Source organism: Somniosus microcephalus, chromosome 8 (assembly GCF_052327205.1).
Source record: "Somniosus microcephalus isolate GS21.2 chromosome 8, FLI_Smic_1.0, whole genome shotgun sequence".
In the NCBI taxonomy this organism is placed as follows: Eukaryota; Metazoa; Chordata; class Chondrichthyes; order Squaliformes; family Somniosidae; genus Somniosus; species Somniosus microcephalus.
Genome location: NC_140994.1, coordinates 239,224,904 through 239,243,821, shown reverse-complemented (window position 1 = coordinate 239,243,821; position 18,918 = coordinate 239,224,904). Strand labels below are relative to the sequence as shown.

General features: G+C 43.2%; 1 protein-coding gene and 1 long non-coding RNA gene across 2 annotated transcripts in view; both read right to left on the bottom strand.

Moving 5' to 3' along the window:
- Window positions 1-2,786, bottom strand: part of kif3a (kinesin family member 3A) — a 77,833-nt gene extending 75,047 nt beyond the window's left edge. Inside the window, exon 1 of the mRNA XM_085995839.1 lies at window positions 2,680-2,786. Within this exon, the coding sequence (XP_085851965.1) occupies window positions 2,680-2,685 (6 nt within the window). The 5' untranslated portion in view covers window positions 2,686-2,786. The remainder of the gene's footprint in view (window positions 1-2,679) is intronic.
- A 6,834-nt stretch (window positions 2,787-9,620) lies between these two features.
- LOC147114186 (uncharacterized) lies at window positions 9,621-16,335 on the bottom strand. Its single transcript, XR_015079367.1, has 2 exons — window positions 12,787-16,335; window positions 9,621-10,102 (listed from the first exon to the last, which is right to left on the bottom strand). It is a non-coding gene; the product is annotated as an uncharacterized LOC147114186 (long non-coding RNA).
- Between the last annotated feature and the right edge of the window lie 2,583 nt (window positions 16,336-18,918).

Here is an 18,918-nt window from a genome sequence, read left to right as displayed (position 1 = left end):
TCTGTTCCTCTATCTCCCCCTGACTGTTTGGGGGCCTATAGTACACTCCCAGCAAAGTGCTTGCCCCCTTTTTGTTTTTAAGTTCTACCCATATGGCCTCATTAGAGGAACCCGCTAATATATCGTCCCTCCTTACAGCAGTAATTGACTCCTTAATTAATATTGCAACACCCCCTCCCCTTTTACACCCCCCTCTGTCTCGCCTGAAGATTCTATACCCCGGAATATTGAGCTGCCAGTCCTGACCCTCCCTCAACCATGTCTCCGTGATAGCAACAATATCGTACTCCCATGTGTTCAACAACAACTTCAGTTCATCCACCTTATTTGCAAGACTCCTTGCATTAAAATATATGCCTTCCAGCCCTGCCATATTCCCTTTTGCCTTCACATATTTGCTCTGCCTTCCCAGCTGACTTGTTTTTTCCTCTGTATTTGGCTGTAAATCACCCCCTACTATAGCTCCACTCTGTACCCCATCCCCCTGCCAAGTTAGTTTAAACCCCCCCCAGCAGTGCTAGCAAACCTCCCCGCAAGGATATTGGTTCCCCTCTGGTTCAGGTGTAAACCGTCCGACTTGTACAAGTCCCACCTTTCCCAGAAGCAGACCCAGTGATCCAGGAAACTAAAGCCCTCCCCCCTGCACCATCCCTTTAGCCACGCATTCATCTGTTCTATCTTCCTATTCCTATACCCACTAGCACGTGGCACCGGGAGTAATCCAGAGATTACAACCTTTGAGGTCCTGCTCTTTAATCCTTCACCTAGCTCCCTAAATTCTTGCTGCAGGACCTCATCCCTCTTTTTACCTATGTCGTTGGTACCAATGTGGACCACGACCTCTGGCTGTTCGCCCTCCCCCTCCAGAATGCCCTGCAGCCGGTCTGTGTTGAACATCACCAAAGGCTGAGGAGTTTGAGGTGCAGCATATTTAAAAAGGAAGTAATTGGTGGTTTTGACCAAGGCAGTCTCGGTGCTATGGGCATCGCAGAAACTGACTAAAGGAATTTAATCAGGGGCTTATAAGAGAGATCAGTAAGGAACTAGGGGATAACAATGTATTCAGCAATCTTGGAGAGGGAGGTTAGAAAGGGAACATTGGTTAAGAAGACAGAGGAGGGATGATGAAGGGAGGTGAAGTGTGTCTGGGCTTGCTATTAGCAATCAATCTCTATCATTGAGCCTATGAATTGTCAACAAATCCATTATTATATCATGTGACTACCAAGATGATTAATGATGAACTAGATGGACCGTGGTCTTTCATCTACCAATTCTGTGCTCCTAGTGCTTGAATAAAGGAAGCCATTAGTGAACAGTGGGGCAAGGAAAAATAGTTATGTGATCAGAGGTGGATTGGGAAGGACTTGAGCAACAGGAGATTACAAAGCCTCAGAATAAACTCTAAAGATGTTTACTTAATTATTCTGAGTATGTATCCAAATATCCTGTTTGTTTTTTTTAATTGCTTCTTCATGTTGTCAACGAATTGTAGCATTGCAAGCTTACTCTTAGGCCCTTTGCAAATCTCCCAGTGCCAATTCCACTCCCTTGCCACACACCTTTTGCCCAATATGCAATACTTTACATTTGTCGGTATTACATTAATTTGCCATTTGTCTACCCAATTGCAATAACTGATGTAAATCCTTCTGCAAACCATTAACTGCATCCTCCACCCTCGCTGCTCCTGCTAATTTAGCAAACATTTTAGAACAAAATGAAATAATGTAGGCGTTGGTGACTGAACCACTCACATTAATTCCATCCAGCGAGACTCGAATGCAATTTCTTTTTAAAGCCCAACTGCACCCGCTGTCTTTAAATCTTTATCATCTGCATATTGTTTTTAACCCAAAGCTACCCATCAAGATATATGTGCTATACATTAATCCTACAATTGCGATCCTTCGCTCACTTACATGGACCAAGCACCCAGGCCTCTCCATCTCTTGCTCATGTAATCAGATGAATTCATCTCTTATCCATCATCATCATGCTGCAGAATAGATGCAGCTCACTCACAGGCGCGTCACCAGCTTTCAGGCTGGTCCAAATATTGTTTACAGCACACTCATGTTTGCTCGCTGGGCTTGGCCCCTTCTCTCTCACTCACTCACTCACTCCCTCTGCACCACAGGCCTTTGCATCCTCACTTCGCAAACCACCATCACACATTGACAATATTTCCCTCACGGTAGCGTCCAGAAGAAGTAGAATTAACCCTCGCCCCCCCACCCAAAAAAAATAAATCAGTGCCGACATTAAACGAAGGGAGCTGCGGATGGGATGGATGGACGGACGGTAGCTCTCGCCGATCTGGGCTGAATCTGGATTAAAGCGCTGATCGCAGGCACTGCGCTGGAGTGGGCGCTGAATTGGGATGCGGTCTCGGTGCATCTCATCCCCAAATAGCACCGCAGTCTCACTGGTACCCGGCATTTGTCCGGAGCCCCGGCTTTGTTCGCGCTTTATGGAGCGAGGCCTACCGCGCAGCGCAGGTTTGCACCGAGCAGCCCGGGGACTCTGGCTGATCCCCCCCGGCGACTCGGCGCTTGAAAGGCCTGAGCCGAAGCTCCGCATTTCCCGTCGCTCCAAAGCCGACAAACGGAGAGGCGGCGGGGACACCGAGCTGTTGCAATACACCGCCGCCTTCGCGCTCCAGCTTCACTCACTCACCGGCATGTTGAACGCCGCCCGCCGCGGAATCGGCTCAAGCCCAACCGACAGCGGGTCCGCGCACGCTCACTGCCACCCTGCGGACCACCGAGACAGGGGCGGGGCGGGGGGGGAGAACCCCTGATGGACAGCTCCATTGACCAATCACATGCGGCCGACTCCCGGAATGGGGCGGGGCTCCACCGCGCCACAAGCAATCAAAATAGAGAGGGCGGTAACGCGCGACTGGGGCGCGTCTGGTTACCTTGGAGACCACTGACGGACAGAAAGGAATCGAGCCAGAGGAATAACAATGGCTCCAAAGAACAAGAGCCACACAAGGTCTCGACAAAGGGTTTGACTCGAAACGTTGACTCTATTTTCTCTCCACGGATGTTGCCTGGCCTGCTGAGTTTTTCCAGCATTTTCTGTTGTTATTTCGGATTTCCAGCATCCGCAGTATTTTGCTATCAGCCACACAAGGAGGGTGTGTTTCAGTAGAATAGGTAAAAATACATACAAATATTGTTTTTTTTATTTATGGAATGACACACTTTCCATTTCAGGCACCAACTTGCAAAGAACACACTGCTCCAGGCCGAACACTTTTCCATCCCCTGTGGTGTCTCTGAATGAGATTGGCAAACATGGCCTTATGCCCTCCAGCTTCATGTGTGAGACTGCGGAAACTCATTTCACATAAGACCAAACATACAACCAGTAGGCAGAGGAGATTTTCTTTCAGGGTGAGGTGCATTGAACACTGCATTTGAACCCTGAGGCCACAACTTAAAGGACAAGTGCCACTAATCCACTACACCGACCTGTCCTCTTCATAGCCTGATATGCTTCACGTCAGACTTGTCAAATCTCACATCATTTTAATTATCGTGATTGCATTTTTAAAATGCTATGTGTTTCATTCTTTTAAATAAAGTATGATCATTTTTAAGTGATCGTTCTATTCTCTTAAAAAAAATTACATCCATTAATCTGAACTTTGTGTTGTAGAAAGAAAGAAAAATGCCAACTGCAATGGTAAAAAATTAAATATGAAAGCTCGCCACTGGCAAAAAAATTCTATATATTATAAGGAATAACAATCTTGAGAGTTCATTGAAAGGTGCAGCAGGGTTTGAATTGCATTAATAAACCGCTCTGTGCTATCAGAACAATACTATCACCACCAATTTGTAAAAATAAATTACAAATTTAAGTTTGTGAATAAGAAAAAAGCAAAAGTGCACTGGCAAGGTCAGACTACAGGTTCATCTTCCCACTTCCTTGTTCATTTGCACTTGCTTAGTTAGCGTGTTACTATCATTTACCTGCATGGTGAACACCAGTTACAGTACAGTGTGGCAGGCAGTTCCGCGTGGCTTGCATGCAACCCTTGTGGTTGGGTCTAATGAGTGTATCGAGGTATTCTGTTACATATGTCATCAGTTCCTTGTTCAACACTTCCAAGGCCTTCATATTGTAACCTTAGAAATTTCTTTAGTCTGTCCGATGATCTGATGTACAGCATCTGGAGGGATGGGTGTTGATGCATCTTTTGCCATATACAAAGTTTATATTTGTCCTCCCCTTATTCTGCTTTTCATAAAGTTATCAATTCAAATTGGTTCCATAGGCGGCAACAGCTCTCCAGTACCTCCCAAGAGGCCATTCTTCATCTGTGAACCAATGAGCTTTTGGACCATGGGAATCATCCCAAGCAAGCCCAATTCTGTCCTTTCCCAATATGCACAGACACATTTCCAGCAGAGATTGTTGATAGCAAACTGGAATCACGGCTAATTTTTCGCCTTCTGCACCTGGGAACACCGAGACCAATTGCAACCAAAGACCATCCCAGTTGAAATCGACTACCAGCCTTTGTACAGGTGAGGAATCGAGCCTGTGAAGCTCTTGGTCTGTGTGGTGGACTGACACACCACAGCAGAAGACTTTTTCTGTGCACCGTGTGGAACAAAATGGAAATTCCATATTTGATTAATTGTTTTATGATTCTGTTACATATAGGACAGAGAAAATCTTCATCCATGTGCTACATTTACGCACTAAGCTAGTAGATGCTTGTTTTATTATTAATACAGGTAGTTTGTTTTGTGCCAGACTACTTTTCTCTTTATATCACAACAACAGCTTGTATTTATATAGCACCTTTAACATAGTAAAACGTCCCAAGGTGCTTCACAGGAGTATTAAAAGACAAAAAATTTGACACCGAGCCACATAAGAATAAATTAGGGCAGGTGACCAAAAGCTTGGTTAAAGAGGTAGCTTTTAAGGAGCATCTTAAAGGAGGAAAGAGAGGTAGCGAGGCGGAGAGGTTTAGGCAGGGAATTCCAGAGCTTAGGGCCTAGGCAACTGAAGGCACGGCCACCAATGGTTGAGCGACTATAATCAGGGATGCTCGAGGGCAGAATTAGAGGAGCGCAGATATCTCGGGGGGGGGGTGGGATTGTGGGGCTGAAGGAGATTACAGAGATAGGGAGAGGCGAGGCCATGGAGGATTTGAAAACAAGGATGAGAATTTTGAAATCAAGGCGTTGCTTAACCAGGAGCCAATGTAGGTCACCGAGCACAGGGGTGATGGGCAAATGGGACTTGGTGCGAGTTAGGACATGGGCAGCTGAGTTTTGGATGACATCAAGTTTACGTAGGGTAGGCCAGGAGGCCAGCCAGGAGTGCGTTGGAATAGTCAAGGCTAGAGGTAACAAAGGCATGGATGAGGGTTTCAGCAGCGGATGAGCTGAGGCCAGGGCGGAGACGGGCGATGTTACGGAAGTGGAAATAGGCGGTCTTAGTTATGCTGCGGATATGTGGTTGGAAGCTCATTTCAGGGTTAAATATGACACCAAGGTTGCGAACAGTGTGGTTCAGCCTCTGACAGATGTTAGGGAGAGGGATGGAGTCAGTGGCTAGGGAACGGACTGAAAACAATGGCTTCGGTCTTCCCAATATTTAACTGGAGAAAATTTCTGCTCATCCAGAACTGGATGTCGTACAAACAGTTTGACAATTTAGAGACCGTGGAGGGGCTGAGAGAAGTGGTAGCGAGGTAGAGCTGGGCATCGTCAGCGTACATGTGGAAACTGACGCTGTGTTTTCGGATGATGTCGCCAAGAGGCAACATGTAGATGAGAAATTGGAGGGGGCCAAGGATAGACCCTTGGGGGACTCAAGGATAGATCCTTGGGGAACACCAGAGGTAACGATGCAGGAGCGGGAAGAGAAGCCATTGCATGTGATTCTCTGGCTATGATTAGATAGATAAGAATGGAACCAGGCAAGTGCAGTCCCACCCAGCTGGACGACGGTGGAGAGGCGTTGGAGAAGGATGGAGTGGTCAACCGTGTAAAAGGCTGCAGACAAGTCAAGAAGGACAAGGAGGAATAGTGTACCTTTGTCACAGTCACAAAGGATGTCATTTGTGACTTTGATGAGAGCCGTTTTGGTACTGTGGCAAGGGCGGAAACCTGATTGGAGGGATTCAAACATGGAATTGCGGGAAAGATGGGCACGGATTTGGGAGGGGACAACACGTTCAAGGACTTTGAAGAGGAAAGGGAGGTTGGAGATGGGGTGGTAGTTTGCAAGGACGGAGGGGTCGAGGGTTGGTTTTTTGAGAGGGGTGATGACAGCAGATTTGATGGAGAGGGGCCAGTACCTGAGGAGAGAGAACCATTAACAATGTTAGCTAACATGGGAGCCAGAAAAGGAAGTTGGGTGGTCAGCAGTTTGGTGGAAATAGGGTCGAGGGAGCAGGAAGTGGGTCTCATGGACAAGATGAGCGCAGAGAGGTCATGAGGGGAGATCGGAGAGAAACTGGAGAAAGATGTGGGCTCAGGGCTAGGGCAGCAGGGAACCTTAGAGGAAGTTTGGCCCAGTGGGCTAGGGGAAGAAAGGAAAGTGGCAAAGGCAGCTGAACGGATGGTCTCAATCTTAGAGACAAAGAAGTCCATGAGCTCCTCACACTTGTTGTCGGCGGTGTGGGTGGAGGAGACAGGGAAAAGGGGTTTAAGAAGACAGTTAGCAATAGAGAATAGGAGCCAGTGTTTATCTTTGCATTCCAGAATGATTCTGGAATAGTGAGCAATTTTGGCAGACGAGGGCAGGACCCGATAATGCTTTATGTGGTCCAGCCAGATCTGGCGGTGAATGGCTAAACCAGTTGTCTGCCATCACAAAGATATTGGGCCATAATTTGCAGTAGCAGAGCATCTAACGGCATCTTCCCATAGTTAGACTTGTCCTTGCATGTTTAGGATTTAAATGGCTTACGTGGCAAGTTGCTGAAAGTGCGAGCTAATAAAGGCACAGCAAGGGAAACAGGGCACCTGGGACCTGAGTGAACAGGGCAAGCAACTGTGTATCTCCTTAACCAATCAGATTGAAAGATTGTGAAAGTAACAGTGCAAGGAATGAGAAGGAAGTGTAAGTTAGAGTGCATGAATTTAAAGTCAAATCAGGTACAGAAAGTGAAATAAAGAGAGGGAAAGAAAGATTGGATTGAGAGAGATAGAAAAAAGAGGCAGAAAGGAAAAGTAATTTTTTTTTACATTTTTAAAATCTCCAATAACAATTAAAACCTGAAGCAATGAGGCTCCACACGTGTAATAATTAATTTTCAGTGCCAGAGAGGTTGACTGGCAGTAATTAACATTTAACACATTGTTGATAGGTTGGTTAGACTGAAATAGACAAGACTTAACTTTCCGTGCAGAGTTTAGTTTGTATCTACCGCGCAACTTCACGCCATTCAATGCAGTTCAGTGTTGAGGCAGACAGCGAGATGGCATTTTCGTGAAGTTAATGCGGAGTGGAGCATCTCCGACTGCAAATTTTGGATACCTGTATTTAACCATTCATCAGCCACACCTGAAGTTGCTGTACCATTTACTCATAAATGGTATGAGTATTAGCCTCACCATTATTTTGACAGCAATTTCTGGCCTATTGTTTCTCATCACTTATTCGGTCACCCAAAAACCACATTTAAAGACTTTAGTGTGCAGCGAAGATTCACCAGGCTGATACCTGGGATGGCAGGAATGACGTATGAGGAGAGATTGGGTCGATTGGGCTTATACTCGCTGGAGTTTAGAAGAATGAGAGGGGACCTCATTGAAACTTATAAAATTCTAACAGGACTAGACAGACTTGATGCAGGAAGGATGTTCCCAATGGCTGAGGAGTCCAGAACCAGGGGTCACAGTCTAAAGATAAGGGGTAAGCCATTTAGGACAGAGATGAGGAGGAATTTCTTCACCCAGAGAGTGGTGAACCTGTGGAATTCTCTACCACAGAAGGCAGTTGAGGCCAATTAATTAAATATATTCAAGAAGGAGTTAGATATATTTCTTAAGGCTAAAGGGATCAAGGGATATGGGGAGAAGGCAGGGACAGGGTACTGAATCTGGATGATCAGCCATGATCTCATTGAATGGCGGAGCAGGCTCAAGGGGCCGAATGGCCTACTCCTGCTCCTATCTTCTATGTTCCTATGTTTAGATAGTGAATTTTTTAAAATTTCATTCTCGGGATGTAGGCATCACTGGCAAGGCCATCTTTCGCTGCTCTGAGAAGGTGCTGGTTCTTCTTGGATTACTGGGTAGCGGTTTGCTCCAAGTGGCCACTTCATAGGGCAGTTATGAGTCAATCACATTGGTGCAGGACTGGAGTCTCACATAGGCCAGACCGGGTAAGGACGGCAGGTTTCCTTCCGTAAAGGAAACCAGTTTTCCTTCCGTAAAGGAAACCAGTTTTAATGACAATCCAACAGCTTCATGGTCACTTTTATTGAATCCAGCTTTTATAGCCATTTTCTTTACACTGAATTCAAATTCTCAAATGGTGGGAGTTGAACTCACACTCTCTGGAGTATTAGTCCAGGCCTCTAGATTACTAGTCCAGTAACATAACAGCAACACCACAGCGACAGAGCAGAATTTGTGTACAGATGACTCATGGGATTTATCACTTTGTGCTGAGTTATGCTGCCACTCAGAGCTGATTTCAGTGGAAAATATCCAGCCTGTGTACTTTATTGCAAAAAATTCTACAATATTGACATATATCGCTAGACTAGAAAAATAACGAGAAAAAATATATTAACCATACAAAAAAAATAACTGATTCAGCTATTTGCCTAACGTGATCTTGTAGGTTTCTTTTGCAGGTTCTGACCCGTCAGGTGTTTGTTTTCTATATATCTTGCTGAAACCGTAGCTCTATCCCTGTGAGAACTGTCAAATGTCTGGTATTACAGATGAACAGTCAGGTATTTCTCATGTTTTAGAGACCTTAGAATTTATGTATTTGCAATGTGAAGTCAATATTGATCCAAATGACTAAGGTTTGTCCACAAGCCAATAGGGAAAACACACACACATCTACCTCCACTAGTGCACCAGGAATCAGATGCAGACTCACTTCTAGACCATTAGGGAACAGACTGCTCTCACTCAGTGATACACAATACAGCAGTGTAGAATGTATACACACACATACAGATTTTACCCTGATGGCTGCTGAGAGCACAGAAAGACTTTGAAAAATAGGACTGGGGAACTGACAGACAAGACACAGATTTCCTATAGCCTTATGCAGTCCAGCATCATAATGCAATTTTTTAATAACAAAATGGATATGCTACAATCTGCATTTTACTAAAGTACATTATGATCTCATTATCTTCTTATGACTGGTACACTGGAGATTTATACAGTCCTGGATTGATCTATTTTCTTCTCTCCTAGTGAAAAACATTGATCTCGACAGTGACATTGCTATAAATAGACATTGTGCAGCAGGGAGTCATTGAATATGTATACTATTTCATGTGTGATCTGACTAATAGGTTATGAAGGTACAAGTGAATTGTAGCTTCCAGGTCACACTCAGATTGACGATTTGTTCTTCATGTTCCACATATACCATGAAAGTGCCATCAATTTCTTTTCACAGTTTATTGAAGGTCCTGAATGCCACAAAGGTATGGCAACAAAAGCATTTTTTAACTGAAACGTTATTTGGAATTTTGACATTTTCCAACACCATGTTCTTTTTTATTCCAATTCTGGGAATTCTGTGTCCCCTGAGCCAAATATTCTTAAAGATTTCAGCTCACACATGATGACAATGAAAATTCACCTAATATTCAATTCAATTCAATTTTATTTGCCATATGTAACCAGTACAAGTACAATTACAATGGAATGCTTACTCCCCGTAGGGACACGTCAGCTATTCATACAGCGGCGTGTTCAGAAAGTCAATACAGTGGCTTCCAGTGGCAGTGGGAGCACGATGTCCTTCAGCCGCTCCGTCCTCCTCGTCACCGCGGCCTCCTCCTCACTGTTGCCGGCTCCAAGTGGTGGCCTGCTTCTCCCGCTCACAATAATAATGCTGTTGCCACCCAGGAGTTGCTTTATTACTATAATAATATTATTGTTATATTATTAAAATATACATTTAAAAATGATTCTAAATAAAAATAAAAGTTTTAAGAACTTTACTTGTGTTCAATATATTTTCTCGTTATCCTATTCTCTTATTCTCTTTTTCTTAATATTTACAATTGTAACTTTAATTTTTTTCCTTCTTTCTTGCCATATTTCTTCTCTCCTGCTAAAAATGTTGAATCCTTGCTTGGTGGCACCTTGAAACTTACTTGCAATATTTTCCACCACCTGCATGCCCAAAATTGCCGATGTGGCAGTGTGGCCCTTATCAGCAAGTCACGCACTGGTCTGTCCCCCTACTCCTCTGGTACTTCCTCCTCCTTCAAGCACCCCACCATGCTATCCCCATTTCACCTCTCATTTTAAAGTCCACATTGTCTACTACCCCCCCCCCCACACCCCAAGCCTCAGCCTCAATTTCTCCCCAAAATATCCTCCTTCCTTTTTTCCCTCAGCCTCTGCACTGAGCGATTTCAATCTTCATCTCTGCTTCCCATATGCCCTCTCTCCTATGAATTACCACCCTTCCTATCCTCTCTAAACATCCCTCCATATAAACTCTCATCCATATTAATGGACACCCCCTTGAGCTTGCTATCTCCCTTGGCATCTCTACTCCCATGGTCTCAAACACTCACAAGACCATCTCTGACTAATTCCTTGTATCCCTCATCAGCCACATCTCCCTAACTCTCTGCCAACCCCAGTTCCTCTGCGTCTTCCCCTGGAAAAAACTCCAGCAGGTCACTTGCATGTGCACTTTCAAACTGCCTAGCCTTTGTCTCTCCATTTGCCACAATATCTGTGCAACCTTTTATTTGCTCAACCACTCCATCACCTCCACCTTCGATGCATTTGTCTCCAGCAAAACATTCACTGTCTCCCATCCTGGTTGTTCCCCCGGTATGGCTGCCATCTTTGCTCCCTCAAATCCAGGGGTGCAGACTTGAGCATTTCTGGCACACAACTGGCTTAGCCATCCGTCACTAGATCTGGCTGGATCACATCAAGCTCTACCAGACCTCACGTTGCAAAACTGCCCACTACTCTAGGATCATTCTGGAGAACAAAATTAACCTTCACCTTCTTTTCTCCACTACCATCCATCTCCTTATACCCAGCACGGTGGCATAGTGGTTAGCACTGTTGTCTCACAGCGCCAGGGACCCGGGTTCGAATCCGGCCTCGGGTGACTGTCTGTGTGGAGTTTGCACATTCTCCCCGTGTTTGCGTGGGTTTCCTCCGGGTGCTCCGGTTTCCTCCCACAGTCCAAAGATGTGCAGGTTAGGTTGATTGGCTATGATAAATTGACCCTTAGTGTTAGGGGGATTAAATACATGGGGTTACGGGGATAGGGTGGGATATGTGCAGGGGTTACGGGGATCGGGTGGGATATGTGTCGGTGCAGGCTCGATGGGCCGAAATGGCCTCTATCTGCACTGTGGGGTTTCTGTGATTCTGCCCTCTCCACCCTAATTTTTGATTGAGAGATTCAAACAGCATGAGAGGAGCTCATGGATTTCTTCATCACTAAGATAGAGACCATCTGTTCAGCTGCCTCTGTTGCTTTCCCTCTTCTTGTTGCCCACCAAGCCAAACCACCCCCAGCATCCCTTCACCCTAAACCTAGACCCGCCTTTGTTCTTTATTTTCCCTCCCATCTCCCCCCATGCATTCTCCAAGCTTATCTTGCCCATGAGACCCACATCCTGCTGACCACCCAACTTTCCTTCCTGGCCTCATGCTAGCTGAAAGAAAAGGGAATTTACCCTTTTTGGTCCTCAGGTCTTTGCTGCCCATCACTCTCTGATCTTTAGTCAGTCAGCAGGTGTTGATGCATCTGTTGCCACGTTGGAGATCCAGACATTGGAGAATTTTTCCAACGTCTCAATAAATACATATTTTTTTCATACTGCTATATTCCATAGTTTTACCCCCATCGATTGGTGGGTGAACCCCAGTTTGGTTTCTCTCCCCATCTAGTGTTGCCCCCTCAGCTGGCTGGCGGAATACCACAATAGAAAGAGTTAATTAGTTCTAACAGAGCCTTCCTGGAAGATACCCTGAACGAGGAGTCATTAATAACTAGATGTAGAAGAGATGGAGCTGAAGTTGCACAATTCAGACCATTTTTGTGGAGAGTGGAAAAAGATTCTGCAGGTAGTATATTTTGTAGGAACCATATGTGCCATGAGGGGAGGGGGACAGAGTGTAATTACAGAATGACAAGCTTATATAGGCAGCTTCCATTGTAAATATAGACGTAGCAATTTGTAATGGAAAAAGTAGACTGAAAGTGCACAAAGGATTTTTTTGATATATTGTAATAGATAGATAGGGGGATGATTTTCCTCTCCTTCCACACCTGGGCACTGATCAGACTGAATGCACCCAAAGTGCACTTCTGACCTGAGCTAAACCAGCCTGTATATCCACATTCAGGTCATAGTCTACGCCGCTGGCAGAGCCTAGAACCTGGAAATAGTCTGGAAATACAACTGGAATAGCTGCTAGCTTCTAGTTTCTATCCAAAAATGGGCATGTCTTCTCCTTCTTCATTATCGTGACTGTCCTTTGCTTGCACCTGCTGTATGTTGAAATAAAGAGAGGAATTTTGCCAGATTTCCCACTCCTGATCGCTATGCAACAACCTTACCTGGAAGTGCAAGTGTGTTATGTTGGGTGAAGATATGGTCAGGCTTAGCTTGATGCTACATGTAGTTTAAAAGCTTGCCAACCATCATTGTCAAGGTTCACACATGAATAATCGCTATGTAGGCAGAGTATCAGTGAGCAACCAATGCCTAAAGAACAACACCAGAGTCAATGCCTTCAGGAAAGAATTGGAGTGGAAGATATAAAATTAGCTAGAAAAGGGAAAAGAAACCAGGGAAATTAAAACAAAAAACATTAAAAATACAACGCTTTAAAGCACTTTAGGATATCTCACTATTGCGCTTGCCGCTGCATTCAATTTTTTGCACCACAGGGGAATCATTAGGACTCAAAAGCTAAACTTCTATCATCTTTTAAAATGTTGCTAATGAATGAGTCAATTTTCACACGTTCATTTTTGTTTCAAATGCTTGTAGCTTCGGGGCAAATGCATCAGCAATGCAGAAATGTAAAGATGGCCATTTCATACAATATTTATAAAGTCCCAGACGTGCATCAAAGTAGTGTTATGAAGATGACAGAACACATTCAGCCACTCCACTCAAATCAAGGCAGCAATAAGCAGCCACCTAAAAGCTTTGCATGTGTATGTTTCTGGAAGAAAACTTCAAAAAGCTTTTGCACGCAGGAACTTTTTTGAATACTGTTTTAACTTTATATCTTGCTTTCTTCATACAGCCATTAATCCTAGCATCTGATTTTCTCCCTTACAGAATGTAACCAATACCAACCTTATCTCTCAGCCACTTTCTCAACTAGAAATCTGCCCTTATATTAAAGAGGCTGTCAACATATGTTAAAATGTTCCTGCTGTTGATTGCTTGATCAAATTAATATCATTGTCATGATGGGACTGTTGAAAATCTAATAAAAATAGAAAATCCTGGAAGGGGTCAATTAGTGTTGGTAGTGGACCATCGCGCTCGTCCGCACAGTGAACCTTTGGTGTCAGGTGAGACTTCTCTGCTGCTGCAACTCATGTCGCTGTCTTCGAGGTACAAAGGCTGCCAATGATTTACAATCCAATTATTCCATTGATTCATCCGTCTTTCTCAAATTGTTTTCCTTTCTCCTCCAATTTTCTCTTCTTATACCTCCTCTCCTTTCATCAAGAATCACAAGATAATAATCAGGAACAGAAACCCTACCTAATTTTCACCTCTCTGGCCCAGAGATGCTGAGGCCTATTGTAGTGCACCACATTGCCCCTGTGGAGAACCGTCAACTCAGCAACCATCAAACCTGGGATCTTAGAGTCCTCTATAGCCTAGTGTTGCACCACATGGTGTATGTACCTACAGTACTGAGAAATTTTACATTATAAGTTTTCATTTATAATAGTATATTTTTGTAAATAAGATGACAGGCTTGTGATCTAATGGTAGTGTAAAGTTCAAGGCATTTATATATCGGTTTTTGCTACATCACAAATTAGCTTTACTTCATACCAAAACTATCCCAGCTGTAGATTCTTTAAAAAGAAACCCTGATATGCACATTGTTGTTCATTATTCCCAATATCTAGGTTTATGTTGTTCAAGTTAGTAATTCTGGGTTAGTATAATGTGAAGTGCCTTGAGATGTTTTACTACGTTAAAGGCGCTATATAAATGCAAGTTATTGTTGCTCCTCTGAGATTGGGGTTAGAGCACAGTATTGTTGGAGCAGAGAAGAAGGAAGTTATACTTAATGCCAAAACAAGCTAACAAAAGTGGGACAGACTGAAATTCAATATCTTCATAAGCACCACATTGTGCCAAAAATCTAAATATTAAAACATCAAATGGTTGTTAAACTCAGTCAAGTTTTCTTTTTTTGGAGAACTTCATCCTATCAGTTCTGGCTGCATTCAAAACTAGGTTACACAAGTGAAAAAACTAGGTCACAAAAGTGAATTAACAACATATTAACATAATACTAACCCAGAATTACTAAAATGGGGAAAATTCACAGCAGTCATGAGCCCCAGGCTTCAAAAATATCAGTGTGTTGCCTGTTGTGGGATTGAGTCGCACAGACCAGGAAGGTCCCAAGACCATTCTCTGGTCTGTGTTAAAACTGATACAGGAAATAATATTTGCCCAAAACCCTCTAGACTAGAGAAGAAGAAAAAGATTAGTCAATGTTCCTATTATTGATCACTAAAGGTTCCCTGGGAAGGTGTGTGTGCGCGGATGTGGAGTGAAGTCACATCAGGCTCAGTTGTGATGTTCTCCACAGTCAAACAGCTTGCTGAGATTCACTATCTGAATGCCCATGAAACCATAGAAGTTTACAGCATAGAAGGAGGCTATTTGTCCCATCATCTCACTGCCCTGCGCACTCTCCATCGTACTGTATCTTCTCTGGTTCAAATATTTATCAACCTTTTTCTTAAAAGATGCAATGGTCTCTGCTTCAATCACTTTCTGTGGCAAAACATTCCATGCTCCAACAACCCTCTCCCTAAACTTCTACTAACCTCTCTCCTCATTGTCTTAGTCATTCTCCTTGGGCGAGGTACCCGAGGGCTCCTGGCAGCCTTGGAACAGTATGTTAGCATAAGTCAGCACTTTTAGCAGAGGAGGGTAAAAGGTTAGGGGGGAAAATGTCAAAAGTTAGGCTATGCCATTTTTAACAATGTAGAACAATGACTATGTCAGATTGCAAAAATTCTTTTCATCAAAAGTTCATCTCATTCTCTTATTTCTCCCTTTCTCTACCCATTTCATGATACTATTGACTGAACAAATTTCCATGTGCCAAAAACATGCTATGGAGCTTGGAATTGACTTCACTGTCACAGTAAAAGTTTATGGGGTGGAAGTTAGTCTGGACCCGTTTTCGCACCAACACTTGGTGCTGTGTGAGCAGCTCAGACCCAAACAGAAAGGCCTAAGGCCAGCCCAAATTTCCTTTTTGTTGGTGGCCAAGGGTGCTGCTGAAGAATCTTGAGCGGGGCAGGCATCGGGCCTGCCCCACTCATCATGGACTCATTCCTCAAAGGGGTTGTTAACAGGCATTAGGCCCCCAATTTGCACATTCAAGCGCCCTAAAGCCTGTTTTAGGTGTCTACTCAGGATGCCTAAAAAATGGGCCCCACGAATTTGGCAGTGGGACCAACACCCGCGCAGATTTGGCACAGGCCGTCCCACTGCTAAATTGGTATGCTTTGCGTTCACCGCACACCCGAAAAACGGGTGCAACACATACCAATTTCTACCTATATATGTTTCAAAAAAACAAGCTGAAACAGCTGATTTGTTTTTAATTATTATCTGCAGTCATTATATGTGTACTGTTAAAGGTAGAAGGCTTGACTTGAGCAGCACTTTGTTTTTTGGTGGATGACCAAATCTGATTAAGTGGGCTTACTGGTTCGTAAGAATGGTAAATGGAAATTCTAGCCCTAATGATATAACTTTACCCTTCTACTGGTGTAATGTGTTTACTTAAAGTTCTGAATGAGATCAAGCTATAATGGAAGACTTTGCTTATATTAGTTTTTAGTAAAGAATTACATTTGTTTTGTGTGCACTTAATTCACAGAGTTCAAGATAAATAAGAAATACTTTTAACAGTGCAAAAAATAATTTTTTTAATTAAGAAACCTAGGTGAAAAGCTATGGCCTGTAGGGCAGGGCACACCAAGGTTGAGAAGAGTAGGAGAGAAGACAAGATAAATTATGAAGTTAACTTATGCAATTAATACATTCCATTCCAACTTTTAAAAATGTGTATAAAACAAACTTGAAAGAGGCGGATGCAGTAATTGTAGCAATTAAATATGAGCTTAAAACCAAGATTAACTGAGATCAAAAATGTTAATCGTGAGATTAATTGTAATTCTTTTTTTAATTGCTTGACATCCCTATTAAGCAATAATTAGGTGACATCAACACAATGCAACCACTTTTCTGGCAAATTAGGAGCATTAATGCAGGGTTTCAATTAAATTTCTTTCAGATGACATAATTTGTTCGTGACTGTAACTCTCATTAGCATATTTTCCTCTCCAGCAGTAAAACAAATTAGTGTTAGAGTTTAGCTCATAAAATAGATGATAAAATATCAACATTTCCAAGCATAACCTGTAAATCTTACAGCACTGTTGGTTGAAGACCTGACTTGTAAAACTGATAGATTCACTAGTATGCAATCCAGCCACGTTAATCTCTAGTAAGTAGCCAAATCATTTCTGTTTTCAAACATCAGTCCAATTGCAATTTTAAATCAAACCAACCGTATATTAACAAGAAATCAATGGCACATGGTTAGATTTCCCCTCCCCTCCATCCAAATAAAGTACCATCATCAGCAACAAAGGAATTTGCAACCATTAATATGTCCAAAGATGTGCGGGTTAGGTTGATTTGGCTATGATAAATTGACCCTTAGTGTTAGGGGATTAAATACGTGGGGTTACAGGGATAGGGTGGGATATGTGTCAGTGGAGGCTCGATGGGCCGAAATGGCCTCTATCTGCACTGTGGGGATTCTGTGATTCTGTGAATATGGAAGAAATTTAAATGAAAGAACCACCATTAATAATCTTGGCATTAAACTAGTCTTTGATTTCACGCTAATGGTATGGTTGCTCATACATCTCATCAAACATAAGCTGATTTGGCCACCAGGTGTCACCCTGATGCTTAACATGAAAGACTCAAGGGTTACTTGTTTAAAATGGCCAATCCTGAACAAAACAATGGGCTGGAAATTACGGTCGGAAGCTTCCCGCGGGCGAACGCCTCCAAACTACAAGAAAAGTACGCACCTACCTGGTGCGTCCGTACCTTCGAAGACTCGTGCTCCTGAAGGTCCATGTATCCCAGGGGCACAAGCAATTCGCAGGCATCCCTGGGATCACATGGGCCAGCCCAACCAATCACAAAGGGGGATTCCCATTATGTTATGGAGATTCTGTACATAAATCGACATTTACGTACAGAATTCCCTAGGAATCCCCTAACACACTTTCACTGCACTTAAATAAAAATAAATCATCACATGTTCAAAATTAATTAAAATACAATATAATTAATTAAAATACAATTTAATTAAACAAAAAAAGTTTTTTGAAAACTAAATTTAAACATTTTTAAAGGGACCAAAAATAACCTAAACTAATTTTAAAGGTTTTTGAATGTTTAAATCATTTTTTAAAAATTATTTAAAATTTACTTAAACCCTTACGCTGGTAAAAGAAGGTCTTACGTCTGCTTTTGCCAAACATAAGAGTTTTGTGGGCATTCGCTGGGCAGTACAGGAAACTCTCTTTTAACCGGCACCTAAAATCTCTCTTAACCGGCAAAATTCAGGAGTAGGTTCAGGTAAGTTTTACTATATATTAGTGCCCGTGTAACCGGGACTCCTGGATCTGTGGCCGTGTAACCGGGACTCCTGCACAAGTGCCGTGTAACCGGGGTTCCTGCACCTGTGGTCGTGTACGGGGCTCTTATACCTTGGTAAGTATACCTCTCTGTAATCCGGACTTTTTGATCAACAGGCACCACGCCGGTCCCGTCGGTGCCGGATAAAAAAGAGTTTCCTGTAGTTGGATCCTGCACCAGCGAATGTCCATTTCCTGCGGATTTGTATGATCTGTCAAGCTGAAACTTGACAGATCGCAAGTTCCGTGTTTTCGCGCCTGTGCACCGCATGTGGAAACCCGGAACTTGCGGGGCAGTGTACACAGACATAGGCCCCGGAACATCCAGGCCAATTCATTTTGCTACGTGATACATTGATCACTTTCAAATGTTCAGATCATAGATTTTAGGTTAATCGACTATTTAGACTGACCCTCCTAAGTTGTCCAAAAGCCATGTAAAGTAATGTAAAATGAATTAGGGGTCTCACTGAGGAACAGTGTGATGTACAGTTTCTACTATGAGCAAAAATAATGTATCAGCTTGGCTCAATTAGTAACACTCTTGCCTCTGAATCAAGGGTTATAAGTTTGTAATCCTACTTCAGGACAATGACATTGCAATGCTGAGGGAGTGCTGCATTCTCAGAGTTGCTGTCTTTTAGGGATGTTAAACCAAGGCTCTTCCTGTTTAGTTGAATATTAAAGGTCCCATGACCCATTTTGAAGAGCAACCAACATTCAGCCCTCAATCAACACCAC